At 47.9% G+C, this 16,911-nt stretch overlaps 1 protein-coding gene across 1 annotated transcript in view; it reads left to right on the top strand.

Moving 5' to 3' along the window:
• RPH3A (rabphilin 3A) overlaps positions 1–16,911 on the top strand; it is a 98,289-nt gene that overhangs the window by 64,673 nt on the left and 16,705 nt on the right. The window contains 7 exon segments of the mRNA XM_055322867.1: positions 415–567; positions 6,257–6,343; positions 8,013–8,075; positions 9,295–9,534; positions 11,409–11,488; positions 14,007–14,081; positions 15,540–15,649. Of these exon segments, the coding sequence (XP_055178842.1) occupies positions 415–567; positions 6,257–6,343; positions 8,013–8,075; positions 9,295–9,534; positions 11,409–11,488; positions 14,007–14,081; positions 15,540–15,649 (808 nt within the window).

The raw sequence follows: 16,911 nt of genomic DNA, 5'->3' as shown, positions 1-16,911 counted from the left end.
TCCATGTTGGATGGAATGGTCACAGAAGGACAGTCTAAGGAGTGTTGTTTGGGGTGAGGGGTAGAGAAGGCTCACGGAACATTTGGGAACATCCTGTGCAAAAGGACCTGAGGTTGGAGCATACCTGGTGAGTCCTGGGGAAAATCAAATCAAGTAGACAGAGCACATTCCAGGACAGTTTGCATGATCATTGGCTAATGATCCCAGTTTACTTCTTAAAGTTTGTGTGTGTTCACATATGCTTGTGCGTGCACAGGAAATAATGGAAATAATAAATGGGAGCTGAAGACGGGAGGGGCCCGGATCAGAAGACAGGTGGGTTCTGTGCACTCAGCCTTCTACTTTGGGACAGGAGCCCTTCTGTCCCATCTCTCTGTTTCCCTTTCTTCACTTAATACGTGTGTTTACCTCCAGGTCCTGAACTGGCCGCTGCTCCCGGGCGAGGAAGCTATGGGCCTCCTGTGCGCAGGGCCTCCGAGGCACGAATGAGCTCAGCCAGCCGGGACTCAGAGAGCTGGGACCATGGCCACGGTGGAGCTGCGGGTGACTCCAGCCGGAACCTGGCAGGTAGGAGACATGGGCAGATCCAGACAGGCTTCCTGGATGAGGAGAATCAAAAGGGATGGGGGCGACAATGACTTAATCCATGTATTAATTCAGTATTTATTGAGCATCCACTATGTGCCACGCTCTGTTCTAGACGCTGTAGTCTATGGTACAGGAAAGACAAATCAGAAGCAATTCTGACTCTAGGCCCTGAGGAAAATGCAACATGCCTTTGAACAAAGTAGGGATGCTTCCCTCTCACACAGCCACCCAAGTTCTTGGTTGCTGTGATCAGTGGCCTCTGCTGTCCGTGAGGATGGGGTGGGTCAGCATGGCCAGAATGTCCCTCACAGGTGCTCTCAGCTCACTGCAGGTCCCGTGGCTGCCCTCGCAGGGGGTTTATTTGCCAAGAGTGCCCACTGGTGGGAAGCCTTGATTCCTGGACTTCGGAAAAGAGAAGTCTTCGGATGGGAAGAGATTGAGCTCCCTAACTTCCTAACTCACAAAGTGCCATGTGTGAGTCCTCACAGCTGCTTCATTTCTTTTGTAGCAAGGGGTAAGACTAGGTCCAAAGTTAGACGGGCTGAATATTCAGGTCCCATGTTGACCTCTGACTTCTCTTCCTCAATAGCGGATCTGTAGCTTAGGCCCTCAGTCCCTTTTCTCCTTGGCAAGAGACCTGGGCACATACCCTGTGCTCAACCCACCCTGTACACCCTCTAAGGAACCTATGATTCAGATTCATAGAGAAAGAAGAATTTCTCAAATCTACAGCATCATGGAACATTTGTTAAGTACCTGCTATGTGCCAGATACTGACCCAGGCTCTTCACGTAGATCGTCTAATTTAATCCTTGTCACAACCCCAACCCCTGTTACGAAAATTTACTATTCCCATTTTACAGATGGAGAAACTGAGCTCAGAAAAGTGATGCCACTTGCCCTAGGTCACACAGCTGATAACTGGTTCAAATGCAAATTAAATACAGTCTGTCAAAAAAAAAATCCAGTCTGTCTAGCATCAAAGCTTGTGCTTCTTGTGTCTCTCTAGAGGTGAAGTTTTTATTGACAATGCTTTTTTAAACATCTTTTTAAATGGTGGTGAAATATACTTAATATTAAATTTACCAATTTAACTGTTTTTAGGTATACAGTTCAGTGGCATTAAGTGTATTCACACTGTCATGCAATCATCGCCACTAACCATCTCCAGAACCATTTCATCCCAAACCGAAACTTTGTGCCCATTAAACAATAATTCTACATTACATTCCCTCTTTCCCCCATCCCTGAAGCCCCTGGTAACCATTAACCACTATTGATTTGCTTATTCCTGACATCTCATATAAATGGAATCATACAATTTGTGGCCTTTTGTAACTGGCTTCTTCCACTTAGCATTTTGTGTTCAAGGTTCATTCATGTTGTGGCATGTATCAGAATCTGAATTCCTTTTATTAAAGGCTGGATAATATCCCCTTGCATGGATAGACCTTTTGTTTATCCATTCATCTGTTGACGTGCACTTGGGTTGTTTCCACCTTTTGGGTATTGTGAATAATGAACATTGGTGTGCAAATATCTATTTGAGTCTCTGCTCTTCATTTTGGGGGAGATATACCTATAAGTGGACTAGCTGGATCATATGGTAATTCTGTGCTTAAGTTTTTTAGGAACCACCATACTGTGTTCTATAGCAGCTTCACCATTTTACATTCTCACCAGAAATACACAAGGGTTCCAGTTTCTCCACGTGTTCACCAACATTTGTATAGTGTGTGTGTGTGTGTGTGTGTGTGTGTCCATCCATCCTAATGCATGTGAAGTGGTATCTCATATTTTTTATTTTCATTTTCCTAATGGTTAGTAATGTTGATCACCTTTTCCTGTGCTCATTGGCTATTCGTGTATTTTCTTTGGAGAAATGTCTGTTCACATCCTTCACCCATTTTTTTTGAGATGTCTGTTTTATTGTTGTTGAGTTACAGGAGTTCTTTAGATATTCTGGATATTAATCCCTTGTCAGAGCTATGATTTGTCAATGTTTTCTTCCATTCTGTGGGCTGTCTTCTCACTCTGTTGATAGTGTCCTTTGATGCACAAAAGTTTTTGATTTTGACAAGTCCTGTTTTGCTGCTTTTCTTCTGTCTTCTTTGCTTTGGGTGTCCTAAGCAATCACTCCAAAGACTTAATTATTTATTAGAGAGAGAGAGAGAGAGAAAGAGAGAGAGAGAGCAGTGGGGGAGGGGCAGAAGGACAGAAAGAGAGAGAATCTCAGTCTCACGACCCTGAAATCATGACCTGAGCCGAAACCAAGATCAGATTCTCAACCATCTAAGCCACCCAGGTGCCCCACTTTGATCCATTTTTAGTTAGCTTTTGCATATGAAGCCTGTGCTTTTAGCCTCTGGAATATTATTATTTTGAATATTTTATTTATTTACTCATGAGAAACACAGAAAGAGGCAGAGACACAGGCAGAGGGAGAAGAAGGAGGCTCCATGCAAGGAGCCCGATGAGGGACTCGATCTTGGGAATCTGGGATCACGCCCTGAGCCAAAGGCAGATGCTCAATCGCTGAACCACCCAGGAGTCCCAAGCCTCTGTATTATTTTGCCTCTTGAGAGAAAAGGCAACATTCTTGAGCCAGATTTGACCCCTGTCCCTCAAGAGTCAGTGTAAATGTTACCACCACCTATGAAGCTTCTAGCATCCACATGCTCCACCTGGAGCTGAGTTAATTGCCCGCTCCTCTGAGTTCCCAGAGTACTGATACACAGCTCTAATTAGTGCTTGTCGCCATCTAAAACATATTAAAGCCAGAATCTCTTTCCCTGAGAGAGCAGTGAAAGCAGGGGGTCAGCAGATCCATGTACCTTAGGTGCTTGTTAAAAGCACTGCTTCCGGGACACCTGGGTAGCTCCGTGGTTGGTGTCTGCCTTCCGCTCAGTTCATGATCCCGGGGTCCTGGAATTGAGTCCTGCATCAGGCTCCCCACAAGGAGCCTGCTTCTCCCTCTGCCTATGTCTCTGCCCCCTCTTTCTGTGTCTCTCATGAATGAATAAATAAAATGTTAAAAAAAAAATTGGTTCCTCTGCCCGTTCCAGACCTCCTAAATCAGAATTTCTGGGATCAGGACCCAGACTCTGCACTTCGTATAAGCAAATTCCTCAAGTGATTTCAGTGAACGCCAGAGTTTGAGAACCATTGCTCAAAAGCCTGAAAAGTTAGATAAGTGAGTTTAAATGTTTGCCTGAGCGTGCTAGGGAGCCACAGAAGGATATTGAGCAGAGGGAGCGCCCGCATCTTGTATTTTTATATCATTCACACATCGCACAGGTATGGCCATTCAAATCCTATGTGGTGGCACTGGGGTTATTCAGAGGGGTCTGGTGCTCCAAAACACAGACATGTCCATGCCACCTTTTCTGTGACATCTGCAGAAGGGATGATTGCAACCCTTCCTGGTCTGCTGGAGCCCAGATGCCCTTGCAGTGTACTAAAAGGCTCAGTCATGCTGGCAGCCCTCAGTGATGAGCCAGACTGAGCCCCAGAGGGAATTCCATCAGGAGCGCAGAGGATGACTTGCAACTCAGGCCCCAGATCTTTTACAAGAATCAAGTCAGCTCTGCACTTCCCATTCAGTAATCCCAGCACCTCCCTGTGCCCTCCTTCTCTGCAGATCTGGGACCTGGAGTTAGTACTGTGGAATAAACCAAAATCATCCCAACTTTTCTTTAGGGTACAGAGGTCATCTGGGCATCAATATCCCTTTCATGTTGACACGCCCAAACACCAAGTCCAAAGGCCACCTGTGCCATGGAGCTGTCCCCTTCCCCCCAGCCAAAGGCCCCCTCTTGCCTCCATCCCCCATGATGTTACTTATTTCCCTATATGGCCATTTCAGTTCAGTGTCAAGGGCACAAATGCCAGGATAGGCTGTGTGGGGTCAGATCTCAGCTTTACCACCTACCAACTGTGCATTCCCATTACAGATCAAGACCAGGCTTTCATTTATTATAAAATCGGAAGAATGACAGTAACTGGTCTTATCTCATGGGGTTGCTCTAAGGATTAAGTAGCTGAAACCTCACAGTGGTACTTGTAAAGATCTTGGGACAGAGCCTGGCATGCCTTGAGGGCCCAGTGTGCACGATTGTTCACTTCCTACCTCCTGGAGCAAGTATAACATAATAACTAAGGACAGGGATTCTGGAGTCATAAACTTGGTCGGAGGTCCTAGCTGCTTCTGAGCTAACTTAACTTAACTTCCATTTTCTCAACTGCAAAATGGGGACCATAATACCACACATGACATCACGTTGTAAGGGTTCCATGACGTGATGCTCACGGCCTGGTACATTTGAGGCACTCAGTGGATTTTGGCTATCACTCCTATTTTATAAGCTCATTATTTCAGTGTTTGTCTCCTTCCTCTGTGGGGGCCATGAACTCTTGAAGGAATTAAGCTGGATTTTTTCCATCTTTGCCTAGGGATTGGCACTTGGTAGTTATTCAATGAACACTTGTTGAATGAGTGAGTGAGTGAATGAATGAATGAATGAATGAACAATGACCCAAATGAACAAATCACAGTGCTACCACAGGGCCCTGGGACAAGACAAAAGGTTTGGTAACCCCCCAGCCAGAAGTGGCAAAGCACCTTCTGTCGTTAACATTGAAGCATCTCTGCAGTGACAAAGAGCTGAATTCAGGAAAGGTGGGATCCAGCCCAGTGACATGAGAGAGGATGGGGTTTTCTTCCAGGAATGTCATACCTTCTATATGCCAGGAATTGCTGTGTATATTATCCCATTTGATCCCCCAGAAGCTGTGCAGGAGACAGTAGCACCTAATGGTCTCAGGCAGACTCTGGAGACCAAATGCCTGAATTCAAACCCTGGCTCTGCTGCTAACCAGTCAGGAGATATTAAGTGAGCTACTTAGCTCTTTGTGCTCAGCTTCCCCATTTGGAAAATGGAGATAATCCAGCACCCATTTCATGAGGTATAGAGATTAAATAAATTCTTATATGTAGAGTCCCTGAAAGATGGCACATGGTAAGCATTAAATAGCTGTTAACTCATTATTACCCAGTAGAGAGAGTTGTTGCCTCCTTGAGACATCTGAGATTCAGAGAGGGTGAATGACTAGCCCAAAGTCACACAGCTTATACAAGAAGCCGAACACAGAGCTAGGTCCATGTGAAGACAGAGACCAGATTCAATAATAATATTTAGCATTTACTCCATGCCAGGCACTGTTCTGTGCCCTTTTCCTGTATTGTATCATAGCATCTCCACCACAACCCTGGGAAGTAGGTACTTTTATCCCCATTTCCCAGATGAGGAGACTGATGCTCAGAGAGGACGGGTCACTTGTGCAAGGTCACACAGGTGGAGGCAACATCACAAAACCTTCACTTTTCGACACGTGTGTTGCCACGAGTTGCCACTCTGACCTGCTCAGGGCATCTGAATGTTGCAGAGAGAAGGCACCAAGGGGAGTAGGGGTTCTGGAGGAGCTGAGAGTGTCGGGGGCCTGCATTTAGTTCAAACCCAGAAGGCATTACCTCGTGCCCACTGAGCAGCTGCAGGCTTCGTCCTGCTTCCATTCTGCGTGTGCATGTGCATGTGTATGTGCGTGTGCATGCATGCACATGTGTGCAAGCATGGAACATGACAACTGTCTCCTTTCATTTCCCCTTCAGGTTTGCGACGGGCCAACTCTGTGCAGGCCTCCAGACCTGCGCCTGCCTCCATGCAGAGCCCAGCACCTCCTCAGCCCGGGCAACCAGGTACCTGCAGCCCTGACTGTCACTCAGCTGTGGCCCCAATGCCTCCTGTCCTTGTCTGCAGAGCCCACCCGGGCTTTCTGCAAAGCCATAGCCACCACCAAACTCTCGGCACTTCAAAGATCTGAGAATGAAGCATCCTCTGGGCAGGTGGGGAAGCCAGGCAAGGCTGAGACAGGAGCAACTGACCCTCATTGCCAGGGCTTCTTCGTTCATCATTGTCCCACCTCAGGCACTGTCACTCCCTCTCACAGACCTTGCCTCATGCACCTGCCACCTGCGCTCTTACTCCTTAAAATGTTTCTTCAAATGGTTTCACTTGAAAAAATGCAGCCAAGAAAACTTGCTATCACAGACTCTCTCTCAAGGAAGTGTGGGGGACAGATGCTTCCAGAACAGCAGTGCGAGAGTCAGGAAGAAATGGTGACCAAAGAGATGAGTAATATGGAAAAACCTGTGCAAATATGGATTGCACAAAACAATAGAAATAATGCCACTCGGAAGTTAGAATTTTGTTATTTTAGGGAGAAACCTGTAATAATGGCATAAATGAGAAACCAGTATTCCATACCCTAAAGACACCAAGAGTTTACTAGGGCTGCCGTAACAAAGTACCAAACACTGAGTGGCCTAAAAGAATGGATATTTATAGTCTCACAGTTCTGGAGGCCACATGTCTAAAATCAAGGTGCTGGCGGGGAGAGACACTGCTCCATGCCTCTCTCCCAGTTCCCCGTGGCCCACACCTTCCTTGGCCGGTCGGTGACATTCCCCCTGTGTCTTCACATTGTCTCCCTTCTACGTATGTCTCTCTCCGGGTCCAAATTCCTCCTTTTTTATAAGGACATAGTCGTATGGCATTAGGGCCCACTCTGATGATCTCATCTTTCCTTGATCATCTGCAAAAATGCTCTTTCCAAATAAGGCCATATTCATAGGCACAGGTGGAGGGGATTAGAACTTCAGCATCCTCTGGAGAATACAATTCAACCCATTGCAGCGGGTAATTATAAAAATTACTGTAGTGAAATAAAGCAGTGCAGTGAGATTCTCAGTATACTGGCCTGCTGAAGGTGCTGAGCCCCAGGTTTGTTCTTTTCTGCTCAAAAGGGAAATTTACAAAAGTTAGAGAGGAGTTAGAGGGAAGTAGCACTTGAATGAGACGGCCCCATGATGGAGCAGGCACTGGGACCGGCAGTGGGAACTGAAGTCACTTTCTCACTGTGTGGTTGAATGTTATTTCATGCCCCCTCCCTGTGGCTCTCCCCTGCATCCCGTGCTTTGGGAAATGTAGTTGTAAAGAATCCACTGAACCAGTAATGACCCCATAGCCATGGTGGACTCAAGGCATAAACTTGCCTATCACCTCACAAACAATTCTTACTCCGTTCGTTCATCAACTTCGTAACAGCCTAGGGGGTAGGTACAGCATCCCCCTGTCACAGAGGAGGAAACTGAGACCCAGGAAGGAAGCACAGAAGTTTGAACCTGGGTCTTTCTGACCCCAGAAGCCCGCAGTGGGGCCATTCCTGCAGCCCTGGCTAGCTCTGCCCATCACCTGCTGCCCCCAGGCCTGTGTCTACACCCCTGAAATCGGGGGCGGGGGGTTAGGGAAGAACACCCAAGTGATGCCACCTTCTCTGCTCCAGCTGTCTCTCTTTTCCCCATTCAGGGTCTCCAGGAGGCAACAAACCCAGCCCAGGGCCAGCGGGACGCTTTCCAGATCAGAGACCAGGCAAGTGTTTCCTTCTTCCCGTATCTGTCCAGTGAGTACCCCTTTCCCACTTCCTGGGTGGGAGAGAGAAGGGGCTGCCAGAGCTTTGCCCCCTCTGTACCCAGAGACCCATCTGATGAGCCCAAAGGGGCCTCCCTAATTCCAAAACTCTAGATAGTCCTAAGATTAGATAGATAGAAACGGACAACACAGATGGTAGTTAAGAACACAGATGGCCTGGATTCAAATCCTGGCTCTTTCACTTCCCAGCTGTTGGATCACTTCCCAGCTATCAAGTCACTTAACTTCCTTGAGCCTCTGTTTCCTTATCTCTGAAATGGGAATAACCTCAAGAATCGATGGGAGGATTACACAAAGTAAGGCATATAAAACCTTAGCACATGGCCTGGGATAGATTAAGATCACACTAAGTGGGGACAGCTGGGTGGCTCAGTGGTTGAACATCTGCCTTCGGCTCAGGGCGTGATCCCGGGGTCCTGGGATCGAGTCCCTGCTTCTCCCTCTGCCTGTGTCTCTGTGTCTCTCATGAATAGATTATAAAATCTTTAAAAGAAAAAAGATCATATTAAGCGACAGTGATTCTTCCATATGAAGTACATGCATCGTCATCAGTTACTAGAGCTACAGCTTATTCATTACTTTCTAGCTCACTTCTATACACATAGTAGATAATTTTAAAGAGATAATAGCTACTGCCCTTTGAGTGCCCCCAGGTATTATAATTCCCATTTTACAGATGAAGAAACTGAGGCTTAAAGCCATTAGGTAGCTTGTCCCAGGTCACATAGCAGAGATTCAAACCCAGGCTGTCTGGCTGCAGAGCCCACACCACTGATCAGTACCCCCATGAGGTGTGTTTCGCCTGCATCTGAATCAGCTCCTGGGACTTGTTATAAGACATGGACTCCAAGGCCCCGTGGCACTGCCTGCTGAGTCCGGGCGGGGCCTGAGAACCTGCATTTTTGCAAGCTTCCCTAGGGTGATTTTGACAAAGGCAGCATTCTGAGAACCAGTGAATAACATGATGTGCCTCTTTCTCCCCGTCAGCTGGTTGTGGTGATCCTCCGTGGCTGGGCTCGGGTGGGTGTGGTACAAGGCTTTTTGAGCACTGGGTATACAGTAGGTGGTCATCACTAATGGTCATGCTGCAGCAGTCACTGCTGTCATGACACAGAGATTCAGCTGCCTCTTTCCTGCCCTCTCCCCTTCTCCCCTATAGAGGTAGCTCCTGGAGACCCTGGCTATGCCGGGGCCACTGCCCCGCTCCGGGAGGAGAGAACAGGGGGAGTTGGGGGCTACTCAGCACCTGGAGCCAGGGAGGACCGAGCAGGCCCCCCACTGGGCCCTTATTCCCAAGCATCTGCTGCTGCTCCCCAGCCTGCCGTGGCCCCTGCCCGCCAGCCCCCACCCCCAGAGGAGGAGGATGACGAAGCCAACAGCTACGATTCGGATGAAGCAAGTAGGTGGCACTGACAGGAAGAGGGTCTGGGGAGAGTCACTCCAGGGTGTCATCCCCGGGTAGATAGGAACAGCTCCCCCCAATATGCCAAGCCTAATAAACGTATTAGCAAGTTATAAAGATACCAATTTGTGTTACTAAATTCACAAAGTAACATCAGCTTTCTAAAGAATAGGTGCTATGTATGTTTTATGGTGATAAAAAAATACGTAACGTCACAGTTACCATCTAAATCATTTTGAAGAGTACGACTCGACTGCATTTGCAATGTTCAGATGTTCAGTTTGGTGGTTCCTCAACGAGGCAAGCGAGTACCACATGACCCAGCATTTCACTTCTATGTTTATATACATATGTATTTTAATAGCCTCCAAACTCTTCTAAAAGTAATTTCTTAACCATAATTTTAAAATCCCTAGACATTTCCTCCTGCATCCATCCCTTCAGTGACTTGTAAAGTGCCTGTTCTGGGCTTCGCCCACTCAGACCCAAAGTCCTAAGAACACACACACACACACACACACACACACACACACACACACACCACTGACACTTCTCCTGGGTGTGTCTGAGCAGTAGGGGAGAGCTGGGGTCGCCTTTGTGAACTGGAGGGAGACACGGATGGATCCAATATGTGTTGTGGGGCTGGGGGCATTCCAGGAGCTCCTGGTCAGGTGGACAGACGGGACACATACAGGGGAAGTGAACCCATAGTTATAATCAGTGGCACGGCTTTGGCCCATCATGTCACCTCTCCTCGCTGTAAAATGGGAAGCGAATACTGCCTCCCACACACAGCTGAGGGGAGGGTACACTGAGTACCTCCTGGGAAAGTGCTTCATAAACCTGCAATCGTTATTATTATGTGGTGCTAAACACCACAAGAGGGATTATGATGATGTACTATGCACATCAGAGGTACTAATGACCAATACCTGCTGAGTACTTACTTTGTGCCCACCTTTCTGCCCTTCTGCACACTGGTACTCCTGAGCAGCATCCACTGCTCCTTCCTCCTGTGTAAATGTCCCCTCACTGACCTGCCAAGCCTAGATGATCCCTCCCAGCTTATATCTGTTCCTATTACGTCTGCCCCCGGTGATTTATAACAAACCTATCACTGTATTCAACTATGTACTATTCACTCAGCTCTATAGTTGACAAGTATTTTATTAAGCACATACTATGCACCCCCAAACAATCCCAGATACTAGGGACACCATGGCAAAAAAACAAAACAAGAAGAAAAAGAAAAACAGCCAAAATGAGTGAGCTAGTGGAACTAACACTCTAGTGGATAGAAATAGTTAACCTACCAATGAGTTCACTTCAAATGGAGATAGCACACCAAGGAGGAAATAAAATTGGGCAATGAGCATGATCGTGGCTGCTTTAGGAGTGATGAGCAGGGAGGGCTTCTCTGAGGAGGTGATATTTAAGCTGAGATGTGAATAATGGGAAGCCACCAGCCATGTGAGGATCTAGAGGGGGAGAGAATGCCAGGCAGAGGCAAGAGCAAATGCTGTTATTCCTTTAGCAAATAAGTGAGCACCGACTATGTGCCCAGCGCTATGCCCAGTGAGGACACAGCAGTGAATGAGACAGTCACAGCCCTTGCCCTCATGGGGCTCTCCGTCTAGCCGGTCAGAAGTCATTAACTAAGCAATTACATACATGATTGACTGATCACAGGTGTGCTGAGGGCTCCGAAGTAGAGGAGGGTCCACCAGGATGGGGTGTCCAGAGCAGGGACCGAGGCTTCCCCTCTGTAGGCTCAATGCCCAGACCAGACTGGGCACATGGTAAGTGCTCAGGAGATGTTTGTTGAATGACTGCACGAATGTTCCCTTGGTTCCTGCCTCTGCCCCCTCCAGCCACCCTGGGTGCCCTGGAGTTCAGTCTTCTCTACGACCAGGACAACAGCTCCCTGAACTGCACCATCATAAAAGCCAAGGTAAGCCAGGAGCCAGGGCTGGGGACCACTTGGGATGCTCTGGCATTTCTAGGCTGCTTGGGGATGATGTGGGTTACTAGGCCTGTCAATCTGTGACAGTGACGGTAATGAGAAAGGGGCAGGAATTAGCCATGGACCCTTCCTTTGGAGGACTTCCTTGAGGGGTGATCCCAAGGGGGTTTCAGTGAGCTGTAGCTGCCTCCTGGGAGTGGAGGCAGCCGGGCTTCAAGGGCAGAGCAGAAGTCTGCCCAGCCCCAACCACAGCCCCTGGAGGGGACTGAAACGGGTGCTGTCCGGGCAGCGATGACAGCCTGACTTGACGGTTGACATGCCCACCGAATAGGTCCTTCTGCTCATGGGACTGTGAAGCTGGAGCGGCAGTGGGAACGGGGGAGCCCATTACCGCAGAGACAAGCCCATTACCGCAAGACATCACCCTGCTGCGGGGCTGGGGGGGTGGGGGTTGTGGAGCCAGCTCAGCTCCAGAGCCCCAGGAGAGCTGGATGATGCCAGGGCGATCCCAGAAACTAACTAGAGATTCCCCCACCACACACCCAGCCCATGTGGAAGCACGAGCAAGGCCCAGGAAGCAGGCTTCCTGGGTTCAAATACTAGCTCCCTTGCTCCCCAGCTGTGTGATTTGGGGAAAGTTACTTAACCTCTCCAAGCCTCTGTGTGCCATTTGTAAATCCAGGATGTTAATGTGCCTTTCCCAGAGGGACGACTGGGTATGACATGTAAGGCAGCCACACATTCCCTTTTGCCCAGGACAGTCCCTAGCCATGCCCATGAGCTGGCCGGAATAATTAAAAATGCCCAGTTTGGATGATAAGTGAGGCTAATGCTTAGCACAACTCCTAGATTAGACACACCCCAGGCCCGTCTTCGGCAGGTTTTACTGAGCACCTGTTTTGTGTTAGTCACTGTAGCAAGCGCCTACGTGCTGCAGCAGCATGGTGAGGTGAGCACATTCATGACCTTCATCCATCTTCCTGGGAACCTCGTAAGTAGGGATCATTTATCGCCCCTGTTGTACAAAATGGGAAACTGAGTCTCGGGGAAAGCCAGAGGCCACGCGGCTGGTAGGGATAGCGCTGGATTTGCATCCAGATGGAAAGGTCCCACTCCGTGCCCATCCACCCATCCCCTCCCTCAGCTCTGAAATGGGGGAGAGCCACTCCATTACACCCCCTCGAGACAGGACTACAGAAAACTCGCATGCACCCTTGGGCTGAGCAGGTGACGGAGATGAGACGAGTGTGTAAGATGTTTGGCTGTGGCAGTAACTTTATTTAGCTGGCATGAGCAGACCCCAAACAAAGATGTTCGCATTCACATTTCAAAAGCAATAGTGTCTGCCCATTCACAACCTGGCAATCCCAATAGTCATTCCAGAGAGGTTCACTGAAGATCTGCTTTGTACAGGGCACTGCCTGAACGCCGGTGAGCCCGGAGTGAGCTAGGACTGGCCCTGCCCTCCTGGGCTCACGCCGGGGACATGGCCCAGAAGCAGTGGCTGCGTGTTCCCTGGTGTTATACACCTTCTGGGGCTTTCCACGGATGATTTACTTAATCTTCGCAGGTTCTGTCGTCATTCCCATCTTACAGAGAGGTTAAGTGACTCGCCCAGATCACGTAGCCAGGAAGTGGCAGGGCTAGGGATTTGAACCAGTGTAGCCCAGCTCAAGAGCCTGGGCTCTTACCCACGAGGCTACTCTGCCAGCTTTCCCCCTTGGGCCCCACTCTGCAGCACCCTTTCCCTGTGAGAATGTGGGATTAGTGCTGTGAGAAGGAACAGTGGGAGCCTAGAGGCAGGACACCTGTCCAGCCCTGGGATAGGTAGAGGGACAGAGTATGTTTGGGCCCCAGGAATTTGCTCATATTAACATATTAATTGAATTCCTATCCCAGACAAACTCCCTTCCCCCCACAGTGTCTCACTTGAGCTTCATTCAGGCTCTGGGAGAGGTGGCAGTGGGTAGACATTGTGATCCCCATTTTATGGATGGAAAAACTGAAGTCTCAGAAATGAGTGCAGGGGCCAGGGCCAGAACTCAGACCTCCTTTCCCCAGCTTCTCCTTCTCTCTCTCTCTCTCATCCTTCTTGTTCTGGAACATCTCTTTCCAAGCTAGGAATAACAGTCCAGCCTTGATGCAGCAATCACTGTGTGCCAGGTTCTGTACCCAGCACTTTATGGGTATAACCATGTTTAGTCTTCCCACTCCATGAAGCAAATACTATTATCCTGTTTGACAGATGAGGAAAATGAGTCTCAGAGAGGTTAAGGAACTTGCCTAAAGTCACACAGCTGGCAAGTACATGGCCAGGCTCCAAACCATGTCTGCCTGATTCCAGCATTTTTTCCAAAATACTCCATTTCCCTTCTCTGTCTTCAGAAGAGGAAGCACACGGGTGGACCGACAGGCAGGACAGATGCCAGGGGCTGTGCCTATTGCCTCTGACAGTTGAGCGCCAGGCCCTCCCAAGGCCCTCAGGCTGTTGCCTTTTCTCTTGCAGGGACTGAAGCCCATGGACTCCAATGGCTTGGCTGATCCCTACGTTAAGCTGCATCTCCTGCCAGGAGCTAGCAAGGTACCATATGGCCTGGGCCTCTCGGCAGGCTGAACACATGGGCCCTGGCAGGCACCCAAGGTTCCCAGCTCAGAGCCTAAAATAGCCCCCTTATCTGGCCCCAAATTCCCCTCCTTCCTGAGTGGCAAAATCCTTGCAAGGGGTGAGGGGTAGCGGAGAGTTACTCTCCCTCAAGGGGCAGGCGCTCTGCCCACTTCTCCAATCCAGAAATATGGGATTCAGGGAGCTGCCGAAGGCCAGGAGAGAGGCAGGAACCCCTATTATGCCATCCGTCTGCTCAGATAGCTTCAGGGGCTCCCCAGTGTTGACCGTGGCCCCCCTCCCCCACTCACTTTATGTCCCAAATCTTTCTCATCTCTCAATAGAAATGAATAACTCTCTCCAGGCTGTAGTGCTAAGCACTTAAGAAAATGTTCTGTTACCGAGTGAAAATACACCACTGTCCCACCCACCATTCCCTCTCCTTCCAGCTCGCTCACCTGCATGTCACTACCTTGCTCTGGGGAAGGACGATGGAACTAATTCTCCTCTCTTTGGTTTGACCCACTCAGAGCCCAGGGCTAGAGATGAAGGGGGACTTTCTTGGATTTTATTTTCTGCTTTGTTGTGTTCATTGGACATGCATGTCCTAAAAAACAAGAGCAGCTGTACACTTGGTTGCATGATCTTGGAGAAATGGCTGTTAAAAATCTCTGCAAGTATGAAATGCCCCATAACACAAAGAGTACACACATGCGTGTGTTCACACACACGGTCTCTCACTCTTTGTTTGGATCAAGAAAGGAGAGTCCCTCACCTGGCCATGGCCAAACTGTGAAGTGTTTGGCCACTATTCATTCTAACTCCCCACTGACTTTGCTTTTCCTCAAGACTCTCTTCTTTGCTCACTTCTGAATCCAAGCTTTCTTTGCCAAAGTGTCCAGTGAGCCATTTACATGTTAGTACGAATTAGATTTGTCACCAGGCCACTTCTTCTGGATATAGTGTATTTTTAGCTGTCTTTCTTAGAGTAAAATGAAAGCCTCATCCCCTGAGGACTTTCAGGCATGAAGGATGCTATTTCGTAACACAAGAAACTATTTCAATACCTCCCAGAAACTATTTCTTCACTGCCTATAAGTGGGTGACTCTTTATTTCTGCCTTTCTAGCCTATAAATTGTATTTTTTTCATCAAAGGAGGATGTCTCTGCTTTTTAATATAAAGTTCGAAGAGAGGGCTCAGCACATGGAGGGAGGGGTGGCCCAGTGTCCAGCATTGATGATGGTCATAGCCAGCATTGGGGACCCTCCACTAACAGAAAGCATACATGGGGAGCAACTGAGCCCCCGGACACTTGTGAGAGGAGTAGACTATTACATCACCCACCCACCCGCCCCAAGTCAACCCAAAGGATGGATGGGGCTGCAGGGCTGGCTCTCTACCAAGGCAGCTGTCTGTGCATCTCTCTGGGCTCTAGTCCAACAAGCTTCGTACAAAAACCCTGCGGAACACCCGGAACCCTGTCTGGAATGAGACCCTTGTCTATCATGGCATCACAGATGAGGACATGCAGAGGAAGACCCTCAGGTACTTGTTGGGTGGGGGGCAGAGAGGAGGCCAAAGCTGGGCAGATTGAGATGTGCCGCTGCCAGAGGCCGCTCTTTAAAACATACCTGCATAGTTTTTTCTTTCTTTCTTTCTTCTACAAAAATTGTGTATGTTTCCAGTAGAAACTTTTGAACATACAGATACACAAAAATCTTAACATCTTGGTGTCTGGACGTTCAGGTTGCGTGTGTATGTATTTGTGTGTGTGCATTTACATAGGTGTGCAAAAGATTCTTATAAAATTAAGCATTTCTAAAAATGGACCATTCTAATAATTAATCAGCCTCCCTTAACAATATATCGATGCCATTTTATATTCTCCTATAGAGTTTTGTTAAACTTCATTTTTAATTATGTAATAAGTAAATACATTTTTCTTGTAAAAAATAATAGAAAAGGCAAAGCTTCTTTTAAATGTTTTCCACAGGGGTGCCTGAGTGGCTCAGGCTGTGGAGTGTCTGCCTTTGGCCCAGGTCATGATCTCAGGGTCCTGGGATCCAGCCCAGCATTGGGCTCCCTGATCAATGCAGAGTTTGCTTCTCTCTCTGCCTCCGCCCCTCCCCCCAGCTCTCTCTCTCTCTCTCCTGCTCTCTCTCCCAAATAAATAAAACATTTCTTAAAAAAGATAAACGTTAGTCTCCTCCACCAGTCTGGGGTGAGCGAGTGACTACATGCATATTCCTACTACTTTGAGTGTGTGCATATTCCTATTACTGTTTACAATGCAAAAAGTATCACACTGTATAGATCTGGAACTTTTCTCTTAATGATATCTCTTGGAGTTGTAACCATGGGAAGATATTTAGATCTGCCTAATATTTGACTGTTTCAGAGTGTCACGCAGAAAGGTTTATCCCAGATTTTTAAAAATGTTTTATAATGAAATATCACAAATATAAAAGTGTAAACGTAATAAAACAAACATCCACAAACTCAATACTCAGTCTTTCAGAGAATCTTAATATTTTTCTCTATGTACTTTGGCTTTTTAAATTGTTATTTTCAAGAAAGAAAGCATTTCAGATGCAGAACTGAAGCCTCTCTTGAATACCCCCTCCCCCCTTTTCTCCCTTCCTCTTCTGGGCTAAATACCATACTGAAATTTATGGGAGTCATTCCCAAGGCTGTTTCAGCTACATGATTATGTATCAATAAACAATGATGGTATTGTCTGGCATGGTTTTAAAATTTTTAAGGATTATTTATTTGAAAGAGAGAAAGAGTGGTGGGGAGGGACAGAG

This window comes from Nyctereutes procyonoides, unplaced genomic scaffold (genome assembly GCF_905146905.1).
Source record: "Nyctereutes procyonoides isolate TBG_1078 unplaced genomic scaffold, NYPRO_anot_genome, whole genome shotgun sequence".
Lineage (NCBI taxonomy): Eukaryota > Metazoa > Chordata > Mammalia > Carnivora > Canidae > Nyctereutes > Nyctereutes procyonoides.
Note: the sequence above shows the minus strand (reverse complement) of the source record. Positions and strands in the feature narration are given on the sequence as shown.